This window comes from Doryrhamphus excisus, linkage group LG3 (assembly GCF_037039965.1).
Source record: "Doryrhamphus excisus strain RoL-2023G ecotype Guam linkage group LG3, RoL_Dexc_Guam_v1.1, whole genome shotgun sequence".
NCBI lineage: Eukaryota > Metazoa > Chordata > Actinopteri > Syngnathiformes > Syngnathidae > Doryrhamphus > Doryrhamphus excisus.
Window position 1 is genome coordinate 23,779,603 of NC_136359.1, and position 25,114 is coordinate 23,804,716.

Sequence of the window (25,114 nt, forward strand, 5' to 3'; positions counted from 1 at the left end):
AGACCCGGGTTCAATTCCACTCTCAGTCATCTCCGTGTGTTGTTTTTATGTTCTCCCCGTGCATGTGTGGGTTTTCTCCGGGTACTCCGGTTTCCTCCCACATTCCAAAAACATGCTAGGTTAATTAGCAACTCCAAATTGTCCATAGGTATGAATGTGAGTGTGAATGGTTGTTTGTCTATATGTGCCCTGTGATTGGCTGGCCACCAGTCCAGGGTGTACCCCGCCTGGGATAGGCTCCAACAACCCCCTTTGAATGAATGAATGTATAATTATACATTTTCTGTTTCATAAATGTTGTTATAAGGCTTGTTGTAAGCTGTTATTTATTAGAGTTTTTGTTGTGTTGCAATAAATGTTGTTTATAAAACATATTTTTTTTAAATATTTTAATTAAGTAATTAATTATTACTTTTATTTTTTATTACTTTTATTTTTTTTTAAAAAAAAGGGGTTCTGAGATTAAATAATGTACACATGTATGCACCTTTGTTCTTTTGTCCATATTTTTAATGAACAAAAATATAAAAATGCAAATGTATTTTTTTCCCTGCACCTATAGGCATGTCTTTCACACTTTTAAAATACCTTTTTATGCCTCACGTTCTCTGTTGATGAGGGACTTGAACCACATCCTCCTGTTCATCAGTGAAGGTTCCACATCTCTGTGAACGCACCAAAATATGGCGCGATCCTTCTCAGCCAATGGGGTGCTATCTTAAGAACAGGTTGCAGTTTTACGTCATCGGTGGGGCGGGAGCGCGCATCGGAGCACGGCAGGCGACTTGAGCATGCAGCGGGATCGCGCTCATCTCCCCCCCCCCCCCTCAGCCTGACGTCTCCCGAGTAACAGGCTGTAAAGGCGGTAATGGAGGACCCAGAGGAGCACTGCGACGGGATGGACGCTGACCAACGCACCATGTGGATTAAACCGGGATTAAAAACATTTGCCGTGTCTTTGTAGGGACTTGTTTTCCGGGATTCGGCGAGAACCAGAACTGACTTAACGACGAACGAGGGACGTCGTTAAAGAGGTCAGAAGAATGGATGAATTTTTCCTTACGAGCCGGTCTGTGCAGCCCAACCCAGTCCGAGCAGGGTGGGTTCATCCGGCGTAAAAAAAAAAAAAAAAAAAAAAAACAGTCGCCTCCGGTGATGTCCGCGTACTGCCTCGACCTGAACGCGTCCGGAATCGGGAGTCCAGCACCACTGGAGCTGGACAGCGACTCCTTGGAGCCACGCCACAGCCAGACGAGCCTCCATCCCGGCGGTTGCCAGATGCTTCACGCCGGCTCCGGAGGCCTCGGCGTGGCGTTGGAGGAGGAGCTGGCCGTCCTCGGTGAAGAGCAAGGCGACGAGGAAGAGCTCTCGGTGGTCCACAACGCAGACTTGCTGTCGCTCTTCCGCCAGAAGGAGAAAGATTTGGTTTTGGCTGCCAAACTCGGCAAAGCTTTATTGGAAAGGAACCAAGACTTAAGCAAGCAATATGAGAAAATGCACAGAGATCTTCACGACAAATTAGAGGTAATTAAAACTCCTGTTCTTATTCAAATCAATGGAAACTTTTGGTATAATTCTCTGCTATTCAAGTCTTATTTATACCATGCCACATCTTAACCAAAGTTAAGATGTTACCCAAAACCAATAACACATATAGGAAAAATACTGCAAATGAAAAATACTGCAAGCACATACAGTAAATGCTGCAGGATCACACCCCAAAACATCTGCATGACAGAAATGCTGCAACTTTACGCAACAAAACAGAAGTTAACAATACCGAAGACGTAATATTTTACAGTATCCTACAGCAGCTGAGTTTGTGACTAACCGAACTTCTGGGCATTCGGCTCATTTGCTGTCGTTAGGTATAACTAGCCGGCAAACACCGATATCTAACTTCATAACATAAATTATTTGAGAATGATTAGATAGTGAACACATTAGCATGTTAATTGTAAGCTGTATTTTTAAATCACTCAAGTATCAAGGATGCTGAGGTTCTCAATGGGAGTGACCATGATGGATAGGATCAGGAAGGAGTACATCAGTGGTCAGAGAGGCCATACTGAGATAGTTGGGACACGTCCATAGGGGAGATAGTCAACATATCGGTAGAAGGATGCTGCGTTTAGAGCAGCGTTAGAGCATCCGTCTCAGGTTGAGATCCCTCAGGGTTTTGTTCCAAGTCTTGTAGTATTTCTCTCATGTCTCGCTGGTGTTTTGTATGCTCTTTGCGTGTACTGGACAGCCATATGTTTGCTGTTGTTCCCAGCCCCTTTATGCCAAATTGTCTTCACAATCCATATTTTTATTCTCATTATGCAAAAGTACAACAAAAGTTCATGCGGTCCCATTCAATAGAACATATATCATGGAGATAATTTGGATGTCAAATTATGTTTTTTTTTTAATTCTAAAAATACAATTTGACCGGAAAAGTCAAGAAAACACTTGCGATTGTGGAAAAAAATTAATTTACAAGAGTAATATCAAAATATTAGGAGAATAAAGTCAGAATAATAAGAAATAAAAGTGGCAATCTTATGAGAAAAAAGTAGAATAAAGTTGTAATATAATGGAGAAAAGGGAAAAATATATAATATTACATATATAATATAATTATAATTATATTATATATTATAATTATAATATTATTATATAATATATACAGTGAAGAAAATAAGTATTTGAACACCCTGCTATTTTGCTATTTCTCCCACTTAGAAATCATGGAGGGGTCTGAAATTTTCATCGTAGGTGCATGTCCACTGTGAGAGAGATAAACTAAAAAGAAAAATCCAGAAATCACAATGCATGATTTTTTAACAATTTATTTGTGTGATACAGCTGCTAATAAGTATTTGAACACCTGAGAAAATGAATGTTAATATTTGGTACAGTAGCCTTTGTTTGCTATTACAGAGGTCAAACGTTTCCTGTAGTTTTTCACCAGGTTTGCACACACTGCAGGAGGGCTCTTGGCCCACTCCTCCACACAGATCTTCTCTAGATCAGTCAGGTTTCTGGGCTGTCGCTGAGAAACACGGAGTTTGAGCTCCCTCCAAAGATTTTCGATTGGGTTCAGGTCTGGAGACTGGCTGGGCCATGCTAGAACCTTGATATGCTTCTTACGGAGCCACTCCTTGGTTTTCCTGGCTGTGTGCTTCGGGTCGTTGTCGTGTTGGAAGACCCAGCCACGACCCATCTTCAATGCTCTGACAGAGGGAAGGAGGTTGTTCCCCAAAATCTCCCAATACACGGCCCCAGTCATCCTCTCTTTAATGCAGTGCACTCGTCCTGTCCCATGTGCAGAAAAACACCCCCAAAGCATGATGCTACCACCCCCATGCTTCACAGTAGGGATGGTGTTCCTCGGATTGTACTCTTCATTCTTCTTCCTCCAAACACGCTTATTGGAATTATGACCAAAAAGTTCTATTTTGGTCTCATCTGACCATAAAACTTTCTCCCATGACTCCTCTGTATCATCCAAATGGTCATATGCAAACTTAAGACGGGCCTTGACATGTGCTGGTTTAAGCAGGGGAACCTTTCGTGCCATGCATGATTTCACATCATGACGTCTTAGTGTATTACCTACAGTAACCTTGGAAACGGTGGTCCCAGCTCTTTTCAGGTCATTGACCAAGTCCTGTCGTGTAGTTCTGGGCTGATTCCTCACCTTTCTTAGAATCATTGAGACCCCACGAGGTGATATCTTGCATGGGGCTCCACTCCGATTGAGATTGACCGTCATGTTTAGCTTCTTCCATTTTCTAATGATAGCTCCAACAGTGGACCTTTTTTCACCAAGCTGCTTGGTAATTGCTCCGTAGCCCTTTCCAGCCTTGTGGAGGTGTACAATTTTGTCTCTGGTGTCTTTGGACAGCTCTTTGGTCTTCGCCATGTTACAAGTTAAAGTCTTACTGATTGTATGGGGTGGACAGGTGTCTTTATGCAGCTAACGACCTCAAACAGGTGCATCTGATTCAGGATGATACATGGAGTGCAGGTGGACTTCTAATGGGCAGACTAACAGGTCTTTCAGGGTCAGAATTCTAGATGATACACAGGTGTTCAAATACTTATTTGCAGCTGTATCACACAAATAAATTGTTAAAAAATCATGCATTGTGATTTCTGGATTTTTCTTTTTAGTTTATCTCTCTCACAGTGGACATGCACCTACGATGAAAATTTCAGACCCCTCCATGATTTCTAAGTGGGAGAAATAGCAAAATAGCAGGGTGTTCAAATACTTATTTTCTTCACTGTATATATTAATATTGTGAGAAAAAAACAAACAAAAATGTAATATTAATGTAATATTAGGGATACTGTTATAAGTCAAAATATTACTGGAAAAAAGATTCACAAGAATAACATCAAATTATGTGTCAAATGTTTTTTATGCAAAAATGTACAAAAAAAAATGTATTGTAAGGATAAAAACTTCCTATGCTCATACAATTCATCACCTCCAACACAAAGCTTCAGACTTTTTCTTTAAATGTATTCCATATCTTAGCATATTTATGACTTGGTTTTCCACAATATTTCGTCTATATTTTCGGATTAGAGAAATTACAAGATGTAGGCTAAAAATGGTACCTGGGCCGCACTTTGGACATCCTCAGTGTAGACCTAAAGGCCCTTCATTGAAGTATATAAGACGAATCACAACAGATGATTGTAGATGACAACCACTGTCATTCCTACCCAGTATGGTGTTTACTATAAACACTGTATCGCTTTTGTTCCTCATGTTGAAATCCTTCCCAATACAACATGTGGTCTGAGGCAAAAAAACCAGCAGACTAATCCCCTCACTGTGTACAGTCGTCTGAATCTCCTGTACATCTGTTGAGCCCTTTGATCCATATTCATCCTCATGGTGCAGCTCAGTGAATTAAGCTTCTTCCCAATATCACACTCATTGATGTTGTTTGGGGTTTGAACTTGTTTTGTTTGGGTTCTCTGGTTGGCCACTGGGATGGAACAGAAGTGTCTTGTAGGCCTTTCTACGTACTTAAAATAGTTGTCTGGAAGGATAACCTCTTCAATGAATCCATGACCCCTCTAGCATTCATTCATTCATTCATTCATTCATTCATTCATTCATTTTCTACCGCTTTTTCCTCACGAGGGTCGCGGGGGTGCTGGAGCCTATCCCAGCTGTCTTCGGGCGAGAGGCGGGGTACACCCTGGACTGGTGGCCAGCCGGGACAGCTGGGATAGGCTCCAGCACCCTCCGCGACCCTTGTGAGGAAAAGCAGTAGAAAATGAATGAATGAATAAGATCATCACATGGTTTGTCTGGTATCAGGTCCAGTATCATGCCCCCGTGTGCCAGTATCAGCCAGATAACTGGCCTGATACCAGACAAACCATGTGATAACCTATAATTCTCAGTGTGGTTAAGCAGGCTCATACTCTACGTATCTATCCACCCAACACGAGGCACACAAGCGTATTAATATTTACGGACCAAAATGACCTATTTTATGAATGGTAGCGCGTTCGTATCCGTGAAATATCATCACACGGAACGCCGTCAAAGCAATATTTAGCGCTGAACCGCTGCTCTTTTCCTTGCAGCACCTGGAACAGGAGAAGCATGAGTTGCGTCGGCGTCTGGAAAATCGGGAGGGGGAGTGGGAGAGTCGTGTGGCCGAGCTGGAGAGCGATGTCCAACAGCTGCAAGGAGAACTGGAGCGACACCAGGTCCAATTACGAGAGGCCGACAGGGACAAAACCAAGACCATCGGTGAATTGTCTGAACAGAACCACAGATTGCTGGACCAACTCCGAAGGGTGAGGACCTCTCTGTGTGTGTGTGTGTGTGCTTCAAATCTACTGCTTCGGGCAACCTGAGCATAGAACATTTAATTAGTCTGGGCTTTGAGTCATTGTGTCACATGACCTTAATGCGACTTAAAGTGCTCTTCCACGCCACGTAGAACCCTGTGCAATAAAATGATCCATGTGTGCATTTCTTTCCTGGCTTGGCACTAAGGTTCGATTTCCTTGTGGAGGCAGCAGCATCGTGGACAATTGACTCTTAAGAGTGTCTGTCATATTTCACCCAAACTCATCAGTGTGAAAGGTGTGCTTTAGAAGATTAGAGTGAATCAATCATTGATGGGTCTGCATGATTACGCAATATCACTCTGCGTATTGACAGATATTGAATTGACAGATTATTAATAGCAGGATTCATATCCGATTAACTTTATTAACAAAATAAATAAATACAGTGACGACCCGTCTACGTGGACCAACTCGTCAAGTCCCTGCCCACTTTGTCCTTAAGGTGCCTGCTTTAGTCAATGTCAACTAGGACTTGATTGTATAATCAATAATTAATCGATTAATTAATTTTTTAATCAAATGTAAATATTTTTAATATTACTTGTCCGTGCATGAAAGCAGACCAGTTATCTTTGTGTTTTAGCCAAAGCAAGACATTCACACACATCAGCTTAACATTATGTGTGTTTGGTTCATATCGGGCCTAAGCGATTATTCGATTAATTGAACTAATAATCGACTAAGAAAATGATCATGAATTCCATTAGTCCACATACATAGTGGACTACTTTTGCGATGAAAAATCTCTCCGTTTATGTCAAGATGTGTTGTAGGATTGTTAAAACGTGCATATTGTGACTTCCTGTTCAGTGCAAAATTAGCTTCAAAATAAAAGCTTGGCTGTATTAACCTGGATTCCACGACAGAAATTTTCTAGTTTGTTTTAGATTGTTACCCACCAGAAGAAAGAAAACTTTATTGTCACTGTAGTCAGGACATACAATGAAATGATATTCTATCGGTAATTTATTGCCTACTATGATATTAAAGCTATTGCCCGTATGCAAATCTTTGAAATGCGACCTAAACGGTAGCATTTCCTTTAAACTTAAAAAAGCCAAAAACTTACCACTTCCACACAGATAGGGAGGATAACTATTAACAGTTATTTAACCTGAACATTAATCCAACGTAATAATTTTTTCTGGGTACATGATACCATACAGCATAGTTAACCTCCCTATCCGTGTGGAAGTGGTAAGTTTTGGGCTATTTAAGTTGAAAGGAAATAACTTGGAGGCTACCGTTTAGGTGGCTAGCTCTCTAGTTTGCGAGTTAGCATGTGTCTCAAGACCCTGCAGTTGCGCAATATGTTGTAAATAAAAAGAGTATAAATGTGACTATAGTCGTGTTTTGTCATGTCTACAGGGCTCTAATAATGCTTTGTTCATTTTAATCTGAAAAAAATCATTTGTCTACCCACCAACTATATGTGGTTTCTTAATTTTTTATTATTATTATTATATTTATTTATTACTGATTGATTGTTTTTCTTTATTCTTGATTTGTTTATTTATTTTATTTCTTATTTTGTGTAGAAAAATAAAAAGTAAGATATTTGAGAACAGTGGAATGTTTTATCAGAGCTTTTATGGTAGAAAATTGGAACCAAAGCAAAGTTTATTCATTTTTCCGTTTTTAATAAATGCGTTTTTTTTTTTTAAACCAGTCTCGCCCAGACCCTAGCTCCAGTGGCCCCCAAGTAAATTGAGTTTGAGACCCCTGATATACAGTATAACATCCTGTAGTAGTCATTTCTTCCATCTTTGATGTAATGGGGTCATTTCATCCATGATGTCTTTTCTGCTTATTTATTTGGGATTATGGACAAAAATATTTAACTCAATTCCACAAAAAGTGTAACGGTCATTATTTGTTACAGTTTTTTTGATATATCAGTCTTTTTTTTTTATCATTTCTCCTAATGGAACGGTAAATTCTACATTTATCATAATAATAATATGCAGGCATATGTAGGAGGTGTAAAATTTGGTCCTGATCCAAATTAGCATTTTTATTTTTGACCTCCAAGTGTTCTACCAAAGACCATTTAGGTAATAAACGGCAGAGGCCTTAGGCACAATGTCTTAACAGAGCCCTCAATCAAAGGCAAAAGGATGACCTTGGAGGAAGGTCACTCCAAAAGCAGTGATGTCAGTGGTAGAGTAAGATGCAACACAGAGAGGATTAGGCTATAATCCTGAGTAATAGTCTTAGCATATGCAACCAGTTGGTAACCACACACAGTTTAGCCTCTCACTCAAGTTAATTACTAATGAAGTATTCACACTTGTCATGGTTGCTGGTACAAACTTTTTCAGTGCTTTGGCTCCAATTTTCTACAATAAAAGCTCTGATAAAACATTCCACTGTTCTCAAATATCTGAATTTTTATTTTTCTGCACAAAATAAGATGAAAAATAAATAAACAAATCAAGAAAGAAAATCAATCAATCAGTAATAAATAAATATAATAATAATAATAATAAAACAGCAAATAATAAAAACTTAAGAAACCACATATAGTTGGTGGGTAGACAAATTATTTTTTTCAGATTAAAATGAACAAAACATTATTAGAGCCCTGTAGACATGACAAAACACGACTATAGTCACATTTATACTCTTTTTATTTACAACATATTGCGCAACTGGGTCTTGAGACACATGCTAACTCGCAAACTAGAGAGCTAGCGACCTAAACGGTAGCCTTCAAGTTATTTCCTTTGAACTTAAATAGCCAAAAACTTACCACTTCCACACGGATAGGGAGGATAACTATTAACAGTTATTTAACCTTTAACATGAACATTAATCAAACTTAATAATTTTTTCTGGGTACATGATACCATACAGCATCCATATCAAACTTGCGCGGGCGGCACTAACAGTAAACTTTCATATCAAGGCGGGGGCCTCAAACCTGTGTCCTGCGGGCCGCATTTGGCCCGCGGGCCATGTGTTTGAGACCCCTGATCTAAACCCTTCTATACGCCATTCACAAGTCCACTTTAATTCAAAAAGAAAATACATATCAATTTATCTAGAAATTGAAAAATAATCGCAACAGATAGGCCCTGCCAACATGTACACCTTTTTTGTACTCGATTTTTGGCTCGTAAATGTAAGCATTTTGCCGGTTTCAGTTTGATTGTAAGTCTGTTAAACCTGGAAACGCTCTTGTGGTGTCGCATCAGTTTGCTGTATGCTAAACGTGATCGGTTGATCGGACATTATTTCCGATGCGTATACAAATCATTGAGCATGCAAAAATACACTAAATATCAACAAGTACCTAGTCGAAAAGTCTAAAATCTAAGTTTAATGTGCAGAGAAGAGGCCAAGGCTGCACGAGGCATGCATGGTTGCTCTGCCAAGAGTCCTACTTTGCTGCCCTGAATTCTGCAGCTGTATTGTGCCTTGGCACGTTTGTCCTGCCCTGATTCAAATCGGAGGAATCTTTGGCACGGCTGTGTGATCGTACCATTCCGCCTTTGCTGCAGCTGCAGCTCATCACCGTGTGCTCAAACTGTGATTGAAACTACTCCATTACTCTTAGTGCCAGTAACCATCCACTCAATTGTGAGTTTTGTTTTTGAGCAATTACTATATACTCCGATTCTGCAGCTGCGAGAAAAGCGCCATTCAAACCATATCAAGCTAACTGCTAATTTATCTAATGGCTGTATTTTTAAAACGGTCCTATCGTAGAAGTTTATATTATAGCCGAACATGTTGCTAGAAGACATACAGTTCAGGTAACCTTTTATTTGTTAGTTTTTCCTTATTTATCTCACTTTTATGTCACTTTTTTGATATTCGCCTAATTGGCAATGTAGTTTTGAATTGCGACCCCATTGAGTTGAATGAAATGGTTGCATAACAAGATTGAATTGAAATGTTATTATGCCTCAATGTTTATTGAATTATATTGATTAGGGATGTTCCGATCAGGGTTTTCAGGGTGCCAATACTGATCCCAATAATCCATGAGTGTAATCGGGCAATACCAATACTGGGCAAGTAGATGAAGTATAAATGTTTTGTTTTTATTTTTTTATTTTTTATATAAATAAATGTTACATATAGTATTATATACATTTAAAGTATATATTAATAAACATTTATAGTATAAATGTTTAAATGTACTACTGGCCATGTTAGGGGTCACCAAGGTTTTTTTCTTGAGAGCTACTTTTACACTCATTTTTGTAACATTTATTATCATAGCTTATTTCAATATTCTTGTTTTACCACAACAAACACAACTCACCATTTCTATTTCACAATGCATTTATTTCTAGTCTTCTTACATTATTAACTGAAAACCTGAATGAAAAGCAGATTTTGCCGCCTCTGCTGGGTCCCTCCAAACGCATCCGCTGCCTTCTGAAGCGCAGATGCAGCCGACCCGCTCTTCTTGTCCCCTTGGAGACCCCGGAGAGGAGACAAAATGCTGGCACTTACCCGTCAAGCTTGAACTAAAGTTGGAACTACACCGCCCTGCACACAACAAAAGTTCCTCCTGCACTCAAAGTGGTTCTTCTATAGTTAGACCACTATAGACAGGGAACACTTTAATCATGATGTGTGTGGATTAGGACTGGGGCATATATTAATATTTTTTTAAGCAAATTGATATAGACTAGATTTGAAAAATTATTTTAAAGTATTTTTTTAAAGTTTTGACATTTAAATAAAATTCCTCTGAAGTGAGTTTTGGTCCCTATCACCCCAGCCTTATCAGACTTTTATCATGAAAACACACAAAGCAATGGCCAGTCTTTCTCCTAATAGGCACTGTGCATCCAGCACTGATGAGGCATTCAAGGACACTGCGTATTTCTGTGTGTTCTGTATGTTTGTGTTTTTTTTATTTTTATTATGTCTGCAAAATAGAACATTTTCTTTAAAAGGACTGCTGTTGCCATGGTAACGATCATCACGTTTGACACATTCCAGAGTGCGGCTCTATGCTAATGAAGCTCCGTCAGGTGTCGTGTAGCTTGATCCCACAAGTCCAATACGGGGTTTGCTGACGCACGCGAGGATGATGACGCTGCGCTGGTTAGCGCAAAACACCGAGCACTGAACTATTTTTCGCTTCTGGGGAAAAAAAAAAAAAAAAAAAGGCCTTGACACATTTGGGAAAACTCTGCAGTTGTTTCATTATTTCCGAGAACGGCATAAGGTGGGAGGGATTACATGTAAACACTGCAGCTGAACTTAGGGACTCCTCCACGTCACTAAGTACACTCTGTACTTATGTTGAATTATGTTGTGTTCAAAGGTCTACGCATGCACGCCATGATATGAATGCATTGACAGTTTTATGAGTTATTTTTGTTGCTCGGTTTTGAGAAAAGTCATCCTTTTCTGACTCCCAACTGGACATGGTCTTTCTTGTTCAGGCTGCAGAGGTGGAGAGGCGTCTATCCACTCAGGTCCATTCATTACGGGACGACTTCAGGGAGAAGAATGTATCTGCAAGCCAGCACATGACACGGCTAGAAATGCTACAGGCTGAAGTAAGGCATCATAAATATTATTTCTGCAAATGGCATCAATTATATTATCTTATACAGCCACGCCCCCCCCCAAAAAAAAAAATTAATGTTGCGTTCCCATCTTGTAGAAATTTCAATCGTGCGGACAACAGGATCGATTAGTCATATTTTAGCTAATTATCACTAGTTTATTTGAATTATCATTTCTAATCCCACACCCTAACCTGAATCCAACCCCCCCCAGTCTCCAAACCCTAACCTCTAATGCCCCCAACCCGAGCCTAACCCTCATCCTAAAACCCTTAACCCCAACTTTAACTGACAATTTATTTCAATGAATTATCATTTTGATTGAGGCTGCACGGTGGTGGAGTGGTTAATACGCAGACCTCACAGATAGGAGACCAGGGTTCAATTCCACACTCTGCCATCTCTGTGTAGAGTTTGCATGTTCTCCCCGTGCATGCGTGGGTTTCCTCCCACATTCCAAAAACATGCTAGGTTAATTGACGACTCCAAATTGTCCATAGGTACGAATGTGAGTGTGAATGGTTGTTTGTCTATATGTGCCCTGCGATTGGCTGGCCACCAGTCCAGGGTGTACCCCATCCCGCCTCTCGCCCCAAGACAGTTGGGATAGGCTCCAGCACCCCCGCGTGACCCTTGTGAGGATAAGCGGTAGAAAATGAATGAATGAATGAATATTTATAGAGCCCTCTAGACATGAAATAACACCCCTACAGTCATCTTTCCATTCATGTTACCCATTATAGTTGACTCTGTTGCTGTTGCCGTTTTTCCAGGTCTCACAGCTAGGAGATTGGGGTTCGATTCCCCGCTCGGGCATCTCTGTGTGGAGTTTGCATGTTCTCTCCGGGTACTCCGGTTTCCTCCCACATTCCAATTAGGAATTAGGAATTAGGAATTAGGAATTAGGACATTTTCAATTAGGAGGTTAATTAGCGACTCCAAATTGTCCATAGGTATGAAAGTGAGTGTGAATGGTTGTTTGTCTATATGTGCCCTGTGATTGGCTGGCCACCAGTCCAGTGTGTACAAAGACAGTTGGGATAGGCTCCAGCACCCCCGCGACCCTCTACGCGGTAGAAAATGAATGAATGAATGAATGAATCATTTTGATTTCAAACCCAAACCTCTAAAACCCACCAAGAACCTGAAGGAAAACCCCTAACCCTAAAATCCCGTACCAACACCCAACATGAAACCCTAACCCCCAACTCTACCGTAGCTGCTAACCTAACTAGTCCTAGCTAATCCCAGTCCTACTCTAACTCTAACACTAAACCCAATGGCAACCAAAACCTACCTTCTCACCGTGTGTTCTCTCTGTAATCTATTCTTCTCCCCCCCACACCCCCACCACCCCTCCTGATTGGAGCAGCAAGAACTGGAAGTGAGTGGTTAGCGACTGTTGTGTCTTGGCCATCATGCATGCTGCATGGAGCTTCTCGTACCGAAACAAGGATTGTAGCAAGGTTTACATTTGAACTTGCACAGGATCTTGTGCAAGTTTGCGACCTACAAATGAAACCAAAAAAAAATAATAATACTTGCATGAAAAATCAGTTTCGAATCTTGATATCAATCCCTGTTTCCAAAGGTCATTCGCCAAAAGAAGAGCATGAGACGTGTTGTCATGTCGGCCATGTTGTCATGTTTGATGACATCCATATACTGTACGGTTGATGCTGGTACAGTTAGAACTATATGGAATATGACAGCAAGGAAAACACCGGCAGCCTGTGCTGGTTAAGTTGTACTATATTTAGCTGATGTACTGCAATGTCGGGGGGTGTGGGGGGGGGGTCCTGCTTTTACCATCCTATGACGACAAACACCAAGGTTTTTTCTTGAGAGCTACTTTTACACCCATTTTTGTAACATTTATTATCATATTTATTATTTATTATTTATTATTTATTATTTATTATTTATTATTTATTATTTATTATTTATTATTTATTATTTATTATTTATTATTTATTATTTATTATTTATTATTTATTATTTATTATTTATTATTTATTATTTATTATTTCATTCATTTTCTACCGCTTTTTCCTCACGAGCGTCGCTGGGGTGCTGGAGCCTATCCCAGCTGTCTTCGGGCGAAAGGCGGGGTACACCCTGGACTGGTCGCCAGCCAATCACAGAGCACATATAGACAAACAACCATTCACACTCACATTCATACCTACGGACAATTTGGAGTCGCTAATTAACCTAGCATGTTTTTGGAATGCGGGAGGAAACCGGAGTACCCGGAGAAAACCCACGCATGCACGGGGAGAACATGCAAACTCCACACAGAGATGGCCGAGGGTGGGAATTGAACCCTGGTCTCCCTGCTGTGAGGTCTGCGCGCTAACCACTAGACCGCCGTGCCGCCCTTTTTTATTTTTATTTTTATTTTTATTTTTATTTTTATTTTTATTTTTATTTTTATTTTTATTTTTATTTTTATTTTTATTTTTATTTTTATTTTTATTTTTATTTTTATTTTTATTTTTATTTTTATTTTTATTTTTATTTTTATTTTTATTTTTATTTTTATTTTTATTTTTATTTTTATTTTTATTTTTATTTAACAAAGCCAATATTCTTGTTTTACCAGAACAAACAAAATGCTGGTATCTTCTCACATTATTAACTGAAAACCTGAACGAAAAGCAGGTTTTCCCGCCTCTGCCGGGTCCCTCCAAACGCATCCGCTGCCTTCTGAACCGCAGGTGCAGCCGACCCCCTCTTCTTGTCCCCAATGAGATCCCGGAAAGAGAGACAAAATGCCGGCACTCGCCCGTCAGCTTGGCACAACAAACATACTAGTCGAACTACACAGCCCTGCACACAACAAAAGTTCCTCCTGCACTAAAAGTGCTGCAGAGTGTCTGACAGAAGATCACATCGCGAGCCTCAAACTCTCACCGCACCCTTCCCAAGTGTCCGCCTCACATGGCAGACATGTCTGTTCTGAATTCTGCAACGGTAGCAATAAATAACATTATTAACTGAAAACCTGATTGAAAAGCAAATTTTCCCGTCTCTGCCGGGTCCCTCCAAACGCATCCGCTGCCTTCTGAACCAGCAGATGCAGCCGACCCCCTCTTCTCGTGTCCCCTCTGAGATCCCGGAGAGAGAGAGAGACAAAATGCCGGCACAACAAACTACTAGTCGAACTACACAGCCCTGCACACAACAAAAGTTCCTCCTGCACTAAAAGTGCTGCAGAGACTCTGCATGGACGGAAGATCTCATCGCGACGCAAGATCTCATTCCACCTTGCCAAGTGTTCTCCCCCCACATGGCAGACATGTCTGTTCTGAATTCTGCAACGGTAGCAGAGCAACGTATGTATCATTCTGCAGAATCAAAAACATAGCATCCACCTGTTAGCCACTCTGCCTCTGTGAAGAATAGATAGTGGTTCTTCAGTGGTTAGACCACTATAGACACTGCGTGGATTAGGCCCGGGTTCTAGCATGCATGCTCATGTGACTTGCAACAGCAACCGATTCACGTGTGAAGCTGCTACTTTGTCAATTCGGTTATCAAAAGGAGGTCAAAACCCGAAAGGATAACATGATTGTTGATTTTGTGTTAACATCTGCTCAAAGTTGAAGGGCATCATTCGCTGAGTAAGCTGATATTAAGCTACGTGTCGGCGCTATCGTATCACTAAGACATTCCTAAGATGAGGGCGGCTACCGCCGCCCACGCAAGTGCTTGGCAACAAGCATTCTTTAGTTCGGTGGGAGTACCTTGTAATCTCTCGTAAGAGCCCGCCTTCAAGATTGCGACAACGCAACATTTAGTCGCTTATCAAGTCGGTGGCTGCTCGTTTGTCTGCGATCCACCAGAAAACCAAAACCATCCTCAGAGCTTGTACCCTGATTTCTAATCACCTATAAAATATTTTAGATTAAGATGCTATCGGAGAGGAAAATGGAGCTGGAGCGGCGGGTCCACGCCATTCTGGAGGACAACGAAGTGCTTAGGAACACCGTGGAAGACCTCAGAGAGAAGACCTTGGTGTTGGAGAAGCAGTGTCACGGGAAAGACCAACAGGTACTAAGTCGGCGAACTATGGACCGATCCTGGACTATGATTTTAAGATTCTTTTACTGGTTTTTAAATATCTTAACGTTCTTGCATCTTGATCTACTTTTACCATATGAACCCCCGCGGACCCTGCGGTCCTCCGGTACTGACCTTTTAATGATACCAGAACCCAGAACTAAAACCCACGATGAGGCAGCATTTAGCCACTATGCCCCCCCCCCACCTGTGGAAGAGCCACAGGACTGCGGAGACCAGGGGTCTCAAACTCAATTTACCTGGGGGCCACCGGAGCTAGGTTCTGGGTAAAGCCGGGCCGCATCAGGTTTAAAAAAAAACAAAACAAAAAAAACGCATTTATTAAAAACTGGAAAAAAATCAATAAAAAAATTATATTCAATGTTTTTGCTTCTGCTATACCCTACACTTTTTCAGTACTTTGGTTCCGGTTTTCCACACCAAAATATCTGATAAAACATTCCACTGTTCTCAAATATCTTAATTTTTATTTTTCTATACACAAAATAAGATAAAAAAAAATAAACAAATTAAGAATAAAGACAATAAATCAATCAATCAGTAATAAATAAGTAAAATAATAATAAAACAGCAAATAAGAAAAACATAAGAAACCACATACAGTTGGTAGAGAAATGATTTTTTTCAGATTCAAATGTACAGTATTAACAGTTATTTAACCTTCAACATGAACATTAATAAAACTTAATAATTTGACCCGATTAGCAAGTTAGCATCGTACTCAGTTCCATCTGGGAGCAGCGTCGTAACTTTAACAACATGTTTATCTTGACGTGTATTTTCCCTTTTATTCCAAATCATTTCCTGCATTTATTTGTACCCATAAGCGTCATAAGCCTTTAGCTTCATTGCTAATCCAAAGCAAAACAGGGCGGGGTAACAGGGTAGGGTAACAGTATGGGCGGGGGGCAAAAATCATGTTAATTGTGTCCGGTGTGCACACACAGCTTTAAGCTGTCATTTCAACATTAAACTTTGGTATCAAGGTGGGGGCCTCAAACTAGCGTCTCGTGGGCCGCATTTGGCCCACGGGCCGCGAGTTTGAGACCCCTAACTTAGAGCAATCCCTACTGCAAAGTACTGTAGTAAGACACTTGGTCACTACAGCTGTAATTAATACCAAATATAACACATAATGTATGTACATCTACAACAGGGGTGGGCAAACTACGGCCTGGGGGCCACATCCGGCCCACCAGTTGCTTTCGAAGTATTTCAACTTTTAACATACAAACTGGCAATATGACTTGCAAATCGGACGTCTTGTTTAGTAAAAAAAAAAAAATCAAAAAATCAAAAAAATCAATCTCGCGGCCCGTGGGCCGCAGTTTGAGACCCCTGACTTAGAGCAATCCCTACTACAAAGTACTGTAGTAAGACACTTGGTCACTACAGCTGTAATTAATACCAAATATAACACATAATGTATGTACATCTACAACAGGGGTGGGCAAACTACGGCCTGGGGGCCACATCCGGCCCACCAGTTGCTTTCGAAGTATTTCAACTTTTAACATACAAACTGGCAATATGACTTGCAAATCGGACGTCTTGTTTAGTAAAAAAAAAAAAATCCAAAAAATCCAAAAAATCAATCTCGCGGCCCGTGGGCCGCAGTTTGAGACCCCTGACTTAGAGCAATCCCTACTACAAAGTACTGTAGTAAGACACTTGGTCACTACAGCTGTAATTAATACCAAATATAACACATAATGTATGTACATCTACAACAGGGGTGGGCAAACTACGGCCTGGGGGCCACATACGGCCCACCAGTTACTTTCGAAGTATTTCAACTTTTAATATACAAACTGGCAGTATGACTTGCAAATCGGATGTCTTATTTAGTAAAAAAAAAAAAAAAAACTAAACAAAAAAAAAGGAAAATTAAATACATAGTTTGATGTGGTCTGATGTTTAAAGTACTCCTGGGTTGCGAGTTTGAGACCCCTGGCGGAGACTGTTGATATTTTTTTAAAACGATTAAAGACACACCTTTTTAATCAGGCTTTTAATTAATATTTTTAAACTTTTTCTTACGTTTTTATCTTTTTAGTCCTATTTTATGCTCTTAGTCTTTAGCTTTTAACTCCAGCGGGGGGGGTCCTCCACACTGGGGGCTGTGTCGGGTCTGCTAACGGGGTGGGATTCCTTGGGTCCCTTCGACCCGGCCCGGATAGGGGTTCCTCCCTTTGACGTGGGGGTCCGCCCGTGTGTCGGAGTCAGGGGGGCACGGGTGCTGGTCCCCCGATGGCACGGCCTGTGACTCCTCCCAGTGTGGACCTTGATCCTCAGTGCTCTACAAATAAAGTTGATTTAATTTGATTTTGAAGTTGTTGCGTCTCGTTTCCAGTTGCGGCAGACTCAAGTGGAGCTTCAGGAGATTCAGCTGTCCCACAGGCAGCTAACCGCTCAACTGGAGGAGCTAGCGGAGGAAAACAGCCTGCAAAGCCTCACCCCTCACCAGTCCAGCCTATTGTGTGAGATAGAACAAAGTATGGAGCAGGAGGAGCAGGAGCAGGAGAGGGAGCAGGTTAGGAATGTCACACGGAAGCCGGAGAACCGCTTTCAAATCCTCAATTCTTGTTTCTCCTTCCTCTCAGTTGCGTCTTCAACTATGGCAGGCCTACTGTGAGGTGCGCTCACTGTGCTCCCATCTCCGGGGTAACGACGTCACAGACTCTGCGCTATCCACAGATTCTTCCATGGACGAGTCCTCGGAGACATCCTCAGCCAAGGATGTGCCTACTGGGAGCCTTCATGCCACCCTGCTGGAACTACGCAGGCTGACGCAGAACCTTCTAGATGGCAACGAGTCCACGGTAGCGGTGCTTCTAGAGCAGGGGTCTCAAACTCAATTTACTTGGGGGGCCACTGGAGCTCGGGTCTGGGTGAGACTGGGCTGCATCAGGTTTTCCAAAAAAAAAACGCATTTATTAAAAACAAAAACTTTTTTAAAACTTCTACAAGAAAAGCTCTGATAAAATATTCCACTGTTCTCAAATATCTTACTTTTTATTTTTCTACACAAAATAAGATGAAAAATAAATAAACTAATCAAGAATAAAGAAAATCAATCAATCAGTAATAAATAAATATGCTGTATGGTATCATGTACCCAGAAAAAATTATTACGTTTGATTAATGTTCATGTTAAAGGTTAAATAACTGTTAATAGTTATCCTCCCTATCCGTGTGGAAGTGGTAAGTTTTTGGCTTTTTTAAGTTTAAAGGAAATGCTACCGTTTAGGTCGCTAGTGCTCTAGTTTGCGAGTTAGCATGTGTCTCAAGACCCTGCAGTTGCGCAATATGTTGTAAATAAAAAAAAGAGTATAAATGTGACTATAGTCGTGTTTTGTCATGTCTACAGGGCTCTAATAATGCAACTGCAGCGTCTTGAGACACATGCTAACTCGCAAACTAGAGCGCTAGCGACCTAAACGGTAGCCTCCAAGTTATTTCCTTTCAACTTAAATCGCCAAAAACTTACCACTTCCACACGGATAGGGAGGATAACTATTAACAGTTATTTAACCTTTAACATGAACATGAATCAAACGTAATCATTTTTTCTGGGTACATGATACCATACAGCATCCATATCAAACTTGCGCGGGCCGCACTAACATTAAACTTTCATATCAAGACGGGGGGCTCAAACTAGTGTCCTGTGTGCCACATTTGGCCCGCGGGCCACGTGTTTGAGACCACTCTTCTAGACTTTTCCGTCAAGTGTTCAGCTGTCCTTGAACGCTCAATAGTTTCAGTGCAACGCAAAAGTGCAACATGTTATAAGCTAAAGGAGGTTTTTTGTGTCTAATCCTGAAAGGGTTCCCGACGCAGTGATGAGGATGCTTTGGAAGAACAATTGAGAAAACTGGGAGAAGAACTCAGAGAAGTCAGAGAGCTGTATGAAGCTGAACAGGACAAGACGGTAAACAGTAAAGAGGAGATGCTACAGCTACACAATCAGGTAATATCATAATCATATTTACACTATATCTTCATTCACATAAAGTCAACATCATTGGTGAGAAACTGCAGCTCACGTTTGTCATTGACCGATTGGACCCGCAGATGGCGCTGCTCTCAGTCGAAATGTGTTCCCTCCAAGAGGAAACGGAGCGGATGAAGACCATGGCTGAGGTTCGAGAGCCCAGCGAGCAGCTCCAGAGTGCTATTAAAGACAGAGACGAGGCCATAGCCAAGTAAGAATACGCAAACTCTGATAACTTATATCCCGCTTATACAGTATCTTTCAGGATAGATACTCCTCGGGACCACTAGATACTGCTGATGTTAGACTTTGAAAACCCCTCAGTGTACTGTATATTATAGGCTTAATGAAGAATATTTGAATGTGGCGCCAGATGTGGGGGCAGGCCCCCAAAGTTAGACTTTGAAAACCCCTGGATTAGGTTGTTCATGTTAAAGTTAGACAAAGTTAGACTTTGAAAACCCCTGGATTATGTTGTTCATGTTAAAGTTAGACAAAGTTAGACTTTGAAAACCCCTGGATTAGGTTGTTCATGTTAAAGTTAGACAAAGTTAGACTTTGAAAACCCCTGGATTAGGTTGTTCATGTTAAAGTTAGACAAAGTTAGACTTTGAAAACCCCTGGATTAGGTTGTTCATGTTAAAGTTGGACAACGTTAGACTTTTAAAACCCCTGGATTAGGTTGTTCATGTTTAAAGTTAGACAAAGTTAGACTTTGAAAACCCCTGGATTAGGTTGTTCATGTTAAAGTTAGACAAAGTTAGACTTTGAAAACCCCTGGATTAGGTTGTTCATGTTAAAGTTAGACTTTGAAAACCCCTGGATTAGGTTGTTCATGTTAAAGTTAGACTTTGTTAGACTTTGAAAACCCCTGGATTAGGTTGTTCATGTTTAAAGTTAGACAAAGTTAGACTTTGAAAACCCCTGGATTAGGTTGTTCATGTTAAAGTTAGACAAAGTTAGACTTTGAAAAACCCTGGATTAGGTTGTTCATGTTAAAGTTGGACAAAGTTAGACTCTGAAAACCCCTGGATTAGGTTGTTCATGTTAAAGTTAGACAAAGTTGGACTTTGAAAACCCCTGGATTACGTTGTTCATGTTAAGGTTAGACTTTGAAAACCCCTGGATTGGGTTGTTCATGTAAAGGTTAGACAAAGTTAGACTTTGAAAACCCCTGGATTAGGTTGTTCATGTTAAAGTTAGACTTTGAAAACCCCTGGATTAGGTTGTTCATGTTAAAGTTAGACTTTGTTAGACTTTGAAAACCCCTGGATTAGGTTGTTCATGTAAAAGTTAGACAAAGTTAGACTTTGAAAACCCCTTGATTACGTTGTTCATGTTAACGTTAGACAAAGTTAGACTTTGAAAACCCCTGGATTAGGTTGTTCATGTTAAAGTTAGACTTTGTTAGACTTTGAAAACCCCTGGATTAGGTTGTTCATGTTAAAGTTAGACTTTGAAAACCCTTGGATTAGGTTGTTCATATAAAAGTTAGACAAAGTTAGACTTTGAAAACCCCTGGATTACGTTGTTCATGTTAAAGTTAGACTTTGTTAGACTTTGAAAACCCCTGGATTAGGTTGTTCATGTTAAAGTTAGACTTTGTTAGACTTTGAAAACCCCTGGATTAGGTTGTTCATGTAAAAGTTAGACAAAGTTAGACTTTGAAAACCCCTGGATTACGTTGTTCATGTTAACGTTAGACAAAGTTAGACTTTGAAAACCCCTGGATTAGGTTGTTCATGTTAAAGTTAGACTTTGAAAACCCTTGGATTAGGTTGCTCATATAAAAGTTAGACAAAGTTAGACTTTGAAAACCCTTGGATTAGGTTGTTCATATAAAAGTTAGACAAAGTTAGACTTTGAAAACCCCTGGATTACGTTGTTCATGTTAAAGTTAGACTTTGTTAGACTTTGAAAACCCCTGGATTAGGTTGTTCATGTTAAAGTTAGACTTTGTTAGACTTTGAAAACCCCTGGATTAGGTTGTTCATGTTTAAAGTTAGACAAAGTTAGACTTTGAAAACCCCTGGATTAGGTTGTTCATGTTAAAGTTAGACAAAGTTAGACTTTGAAAAACCCTGGATTAGGTTGTTCATGTTAAAGTTGGACAAAGTTAGACTCTGAAAACCCCTGGATTAGGTTGTTCATGTTAAAGTTAGACAAAGTTGGACTTTGAAAACCCCTGGATTACGTTGTTCATGTTAAGGTTAGACTTTGAAAACCCCTGGATTGGGTTGTTCATGTAAAGGTTAGACAAAGTTAGACTTTGAAAACCCCTGGATTAGGTTGTTCATGTTAAAGTTAGACTTTGAAAACCCCTGGATTAGGTTGTTCATGTTAAAGTTAGACTTTGTTAGACTTTGAAAACCCCTGGATTAGGTTGTTCATGTAAAAGTTAGACAAAGTTAGACTTTGAAAACCCCTTGATTACGTTGTTCATGTTAACGTTAGACAAAGTTAGACTTTGAAAACCCCTGGATTAGGTTGTTCATGTTAAAGTTAGACTTTGTTAGACTTTGAAAACCCCTGGATTAGGTTGTTCATGTTAAAGTTAGACTTTGAAAACCCTTGGATTAGGTTGTTCATATAAAAGTTAGACAAAGTTAGACTTTGAAAACCCCTGGATTACGTTGTTCATGTTAAAGTTAGACTTTGTTAGACTTTGAAAACCCCTGGATTAGGTTGTTCATGTTAAAGTTAGACTTTGTTAGACTTTGAAAACCCCTGGATTAGGTTGTTCATGTAAAAGTTAGACAAAGTTAGACTTTGAAAACCCCTGGATTACGTTGTTCATGTTAACGTTAGACAAAGTTAGACTTTGAAAACCCCTGGATTAGGTTGTTCATGTTAAAGTTAGACTTTGAAAACCCTTGGATTAGGTTGCTCATATAAAAGTTAGACAAAGTTAGACTTTGAAAACCCTTGGATTAGGTTGTTCATATAAAAGTTAGACAAAGTTAGACTTTGAAAACCCCTGGATTACGTTGTTCATGTTAAAGTTAGACTTTGTTAGACTTTGAAAACCCCTGGATTAGGTTGTTCATGTTAAAGTTAGACTTTGTTAGACTTTGAAAACCCCTGGATTAGGTTGTTCATGTAAAAGTTAGACAAAGTTAGACTTTGAAAACCCCTGGATTAGGTTGTTCATGTTAACGTTAGACAAAGTTAGACTCTGAAAACCCCTGGATTAGGTTGTTCATGTTAAAGTTAGACTTTGTTAGACTTTGAAAACCCCTGGATTAGGTTGTTCATGTTAAAGTTAGACAAAGTTAGACTTTGAAAACCCCTGGATTGGGTTGTTCATGTTAAAGTTAGACAAAGTTAGACTTTGAAAAACCCTGGATTAGGTTGTTCATGTGTACTTAATTCTGTGGCAGGTAAAGTGTATAATATTTAGTGACCCCCCCCCCCCCCCCCACCACCATCTTGTCCCTGTGTCTGCTTACAGAAAGAAGGCCGTGGAGATGGAGCTGGCCAAGTGTAAAATAGACATCATGTCTTTAAATAGCCAACTTCTGGACGCCATCCAGCAGAAGCTCAACCTATCACAGCAGCTGGAAGCCTGGCAGGTGGGTCAAAGGTCGCAGGACCGTGATGCTAAAAGCCAAGCGATTGTAACACAGTCTAAGACGCACACTTTACGTGTCGGTGCGGTCGCACTCGCACTCGGCTCCTCCCCCTTAACCTCCCTCCTCCGTAACTAGCGGCTCTTTCCTCTCTCTTCTCCCTGCCCACAGTTTGCATCCTCAGGGCTCTTTACAGTTTGGCTCTTGTGGTTTCTGATCTAGTGGCCTTTCTCAGCTTCTGTACCACCCTCTGTACCCCCGTGGTACCCTCCCCCTCCTGCCTTAGAGGTGAGCCCAGCTGCACCATCCCATATGTCGCAACCCAATCTCGCCAAGGGAACTGAATATGCCAAGATGCGTACATTGTTGCATACAGTCCACCTGTGTTAATAACTTCACTGGGGGGCCATTGCTCCTCATGGTGAATTCTGAATTATTTTCCATTGGCTTTTTTGGTTTGCTACACCATCCCGCCGCCCCAATCTGCATTAACCCTTTCTACGCCATGCTGGGCCATCACACGCCTTTTTTCCATCCAACCCACCTCTCCTCTCTAAGTACACCTGCACACCTGGTCATGGTTTATTTGCCCTCAGAATAGTGTACAAATTGAAAAAAAAGTACAATTAACGCATTAAAGGTGACGCCACCGCTCACTAATGGATGTCAGTTTTAGAGCTCTTTTAAAAAGCCATAAAAATGGCCACAAGGTGGCAGAAGTGCATTTGATAAGCGCTAGGCAGAAATCACTCATTCATTTTTCTCATTCATTTTCTACCGCTTATCCTCACGAGGGTCACGGGGAGGGGGTGCTGGAGCCTATCCCAGCTGTCTTCGGGCGAGCCAGCCAATCACAGGGCACATATAGACAAACAACCATTCACACTCACATTCATACCTATGGACAATTTGGAGTCGCTAATTAACCTAGCATGTTTTTTTTTGGAATGCGGGAGGAAACCGGAGTACCCGGAGAAAACCCACGCATGCACGGGGAGAACATGCAAACTCCACACAGAGATGGCCGAGGGTGGAATTGAACTCGGGTCTCTTAGCTGCACTAACCACTCGAGCACCGTGCAGCCCGGCATAAATCATTTGCATGGAAAAACACACTCAACACCAAAGAGGAAGTAAAAGTAGTAGAAAAATATGCTTGAAATGTATTTTTCACACAAAGCTGGTTTTAGTCGGCGACTGATATTTTCCTGAAACTTACCCATATTCTACTGCTGGTTACTTAAAAGCGGAAAAAGGGCGAAACAAACTTTTTTTTCTGATGAAAGCATTGGAGTCTAATGTTTCTTTTGTTAGATTCCATGCATATATATATATATATAGCCGTAGAACACGATATTCCGTGTATCTTGAAAAAAACAGTCAAAATCCTATTAAAAAAATCGTATAAAATGGTCGGTACTGAAGAGGTTTTTTTTTTTTAAATGTCTGGGATTGAACAAGTTAATGAGAAATATTATTAAATATGGGTTGGATTGGTTTTAGCACCCATAAATGTAAAAATTGGCTACCTGTTTTGTTAAATTTTTATGTAAAGAAAAACATTAGACAGCCACTTTTGGAACATTAAATTAAATATTTAATATTTCTAAATATTGATTAAATATTTAATATTTAAATTATACATTATTTTTTGTTAATAACACCGACACACAGTAATAATTATGTACATTTGTGAACCGTTAATGATCCAATTCTATTAGAATAATCAATATAATAAGTAATGTTGTTGCACGGCGGTCGAGTGGTTAGCGCGCAGACCTCACAGCTAGGAGACCAGGGTTCAATTCCACCGTCGCCCATGTCTGTGTGGAGTTTGCATGTTCTTCCTGTGTATGCGTGGGTTTTTTTCCGGGTACTCCGGTTTCCTCCCACATTCCAAAAACATGCTAGGTTAATTAGCGACTCCAAATTGTCCATAGGTATGAATGTGAGTGTGAATGGTTGTTTGTCTATATGTGCACTGTGATTGGCTTGGCCACCAGTCCAGGGTGTTTCCTCGTCTCTTAATAGACAGACAGCTGGGATAGGTT

At 40.5% G+C, this 25,114-nt stretch overlaps 1 protein-coding gene across 2 annotated transcripts in view; it reads left to right on the plus strand.

Moving 5' to 3' along the window:
* The first annotated feature begins 805 nt into the window (after window positions 1-805).
* Window positions 806-25,114, plus strand: part of bicdl1 (BICD family like cargo adaptor 1) — a 28,682-nt gene continuing 4,373 nt past the window's right edge. Inside the window, exons 1-10 of one of the 2 annotated variants that reach the window (XR_013627101.1) lie at window positions 806-1,524; window positions 5,602-5,817; window positions 11,286-11,402; window positions 15,321-15,467; window positions 17,851-18,030; window positions 18,101-18,319; window positions 19,327-19,470; window positions 19,575-19,705; window positions 22,946-23,066; window positions 23,235-23,351. Coding sequence is in view for 1 of the 2 variants with exons in the window: in XM_058069880.2 (XP_057925863.2) it covers window positions 1,048-1,524; window positions 5,602-5,817; window positions 11,286-11,402; window positions 15,321-15,467; window positions 17,851-18,030; window positions 18,101-18,319; window positions 19,327-19,470; window positions 19,575-19,705; window positions 22,946-23,066 (1,752 nt within the window). In the remaining variant the exon portion in view is untranslated. The remainder of the gene's footprint in view (window positions 1,525-5,601; window positions 5,818-11,285; window positions 11,403-15,320; window positions 15,468-17,850; window positions 18,031-18,100; window positions 18,320-19,326; window positions 19,471-19,574; window positions 19,706-22,945; window positions 23,067-23,234; window positions 23,352-25,114) is intronic. The other variant, XM_058069880.2, reaches the window with a different exon arrangement.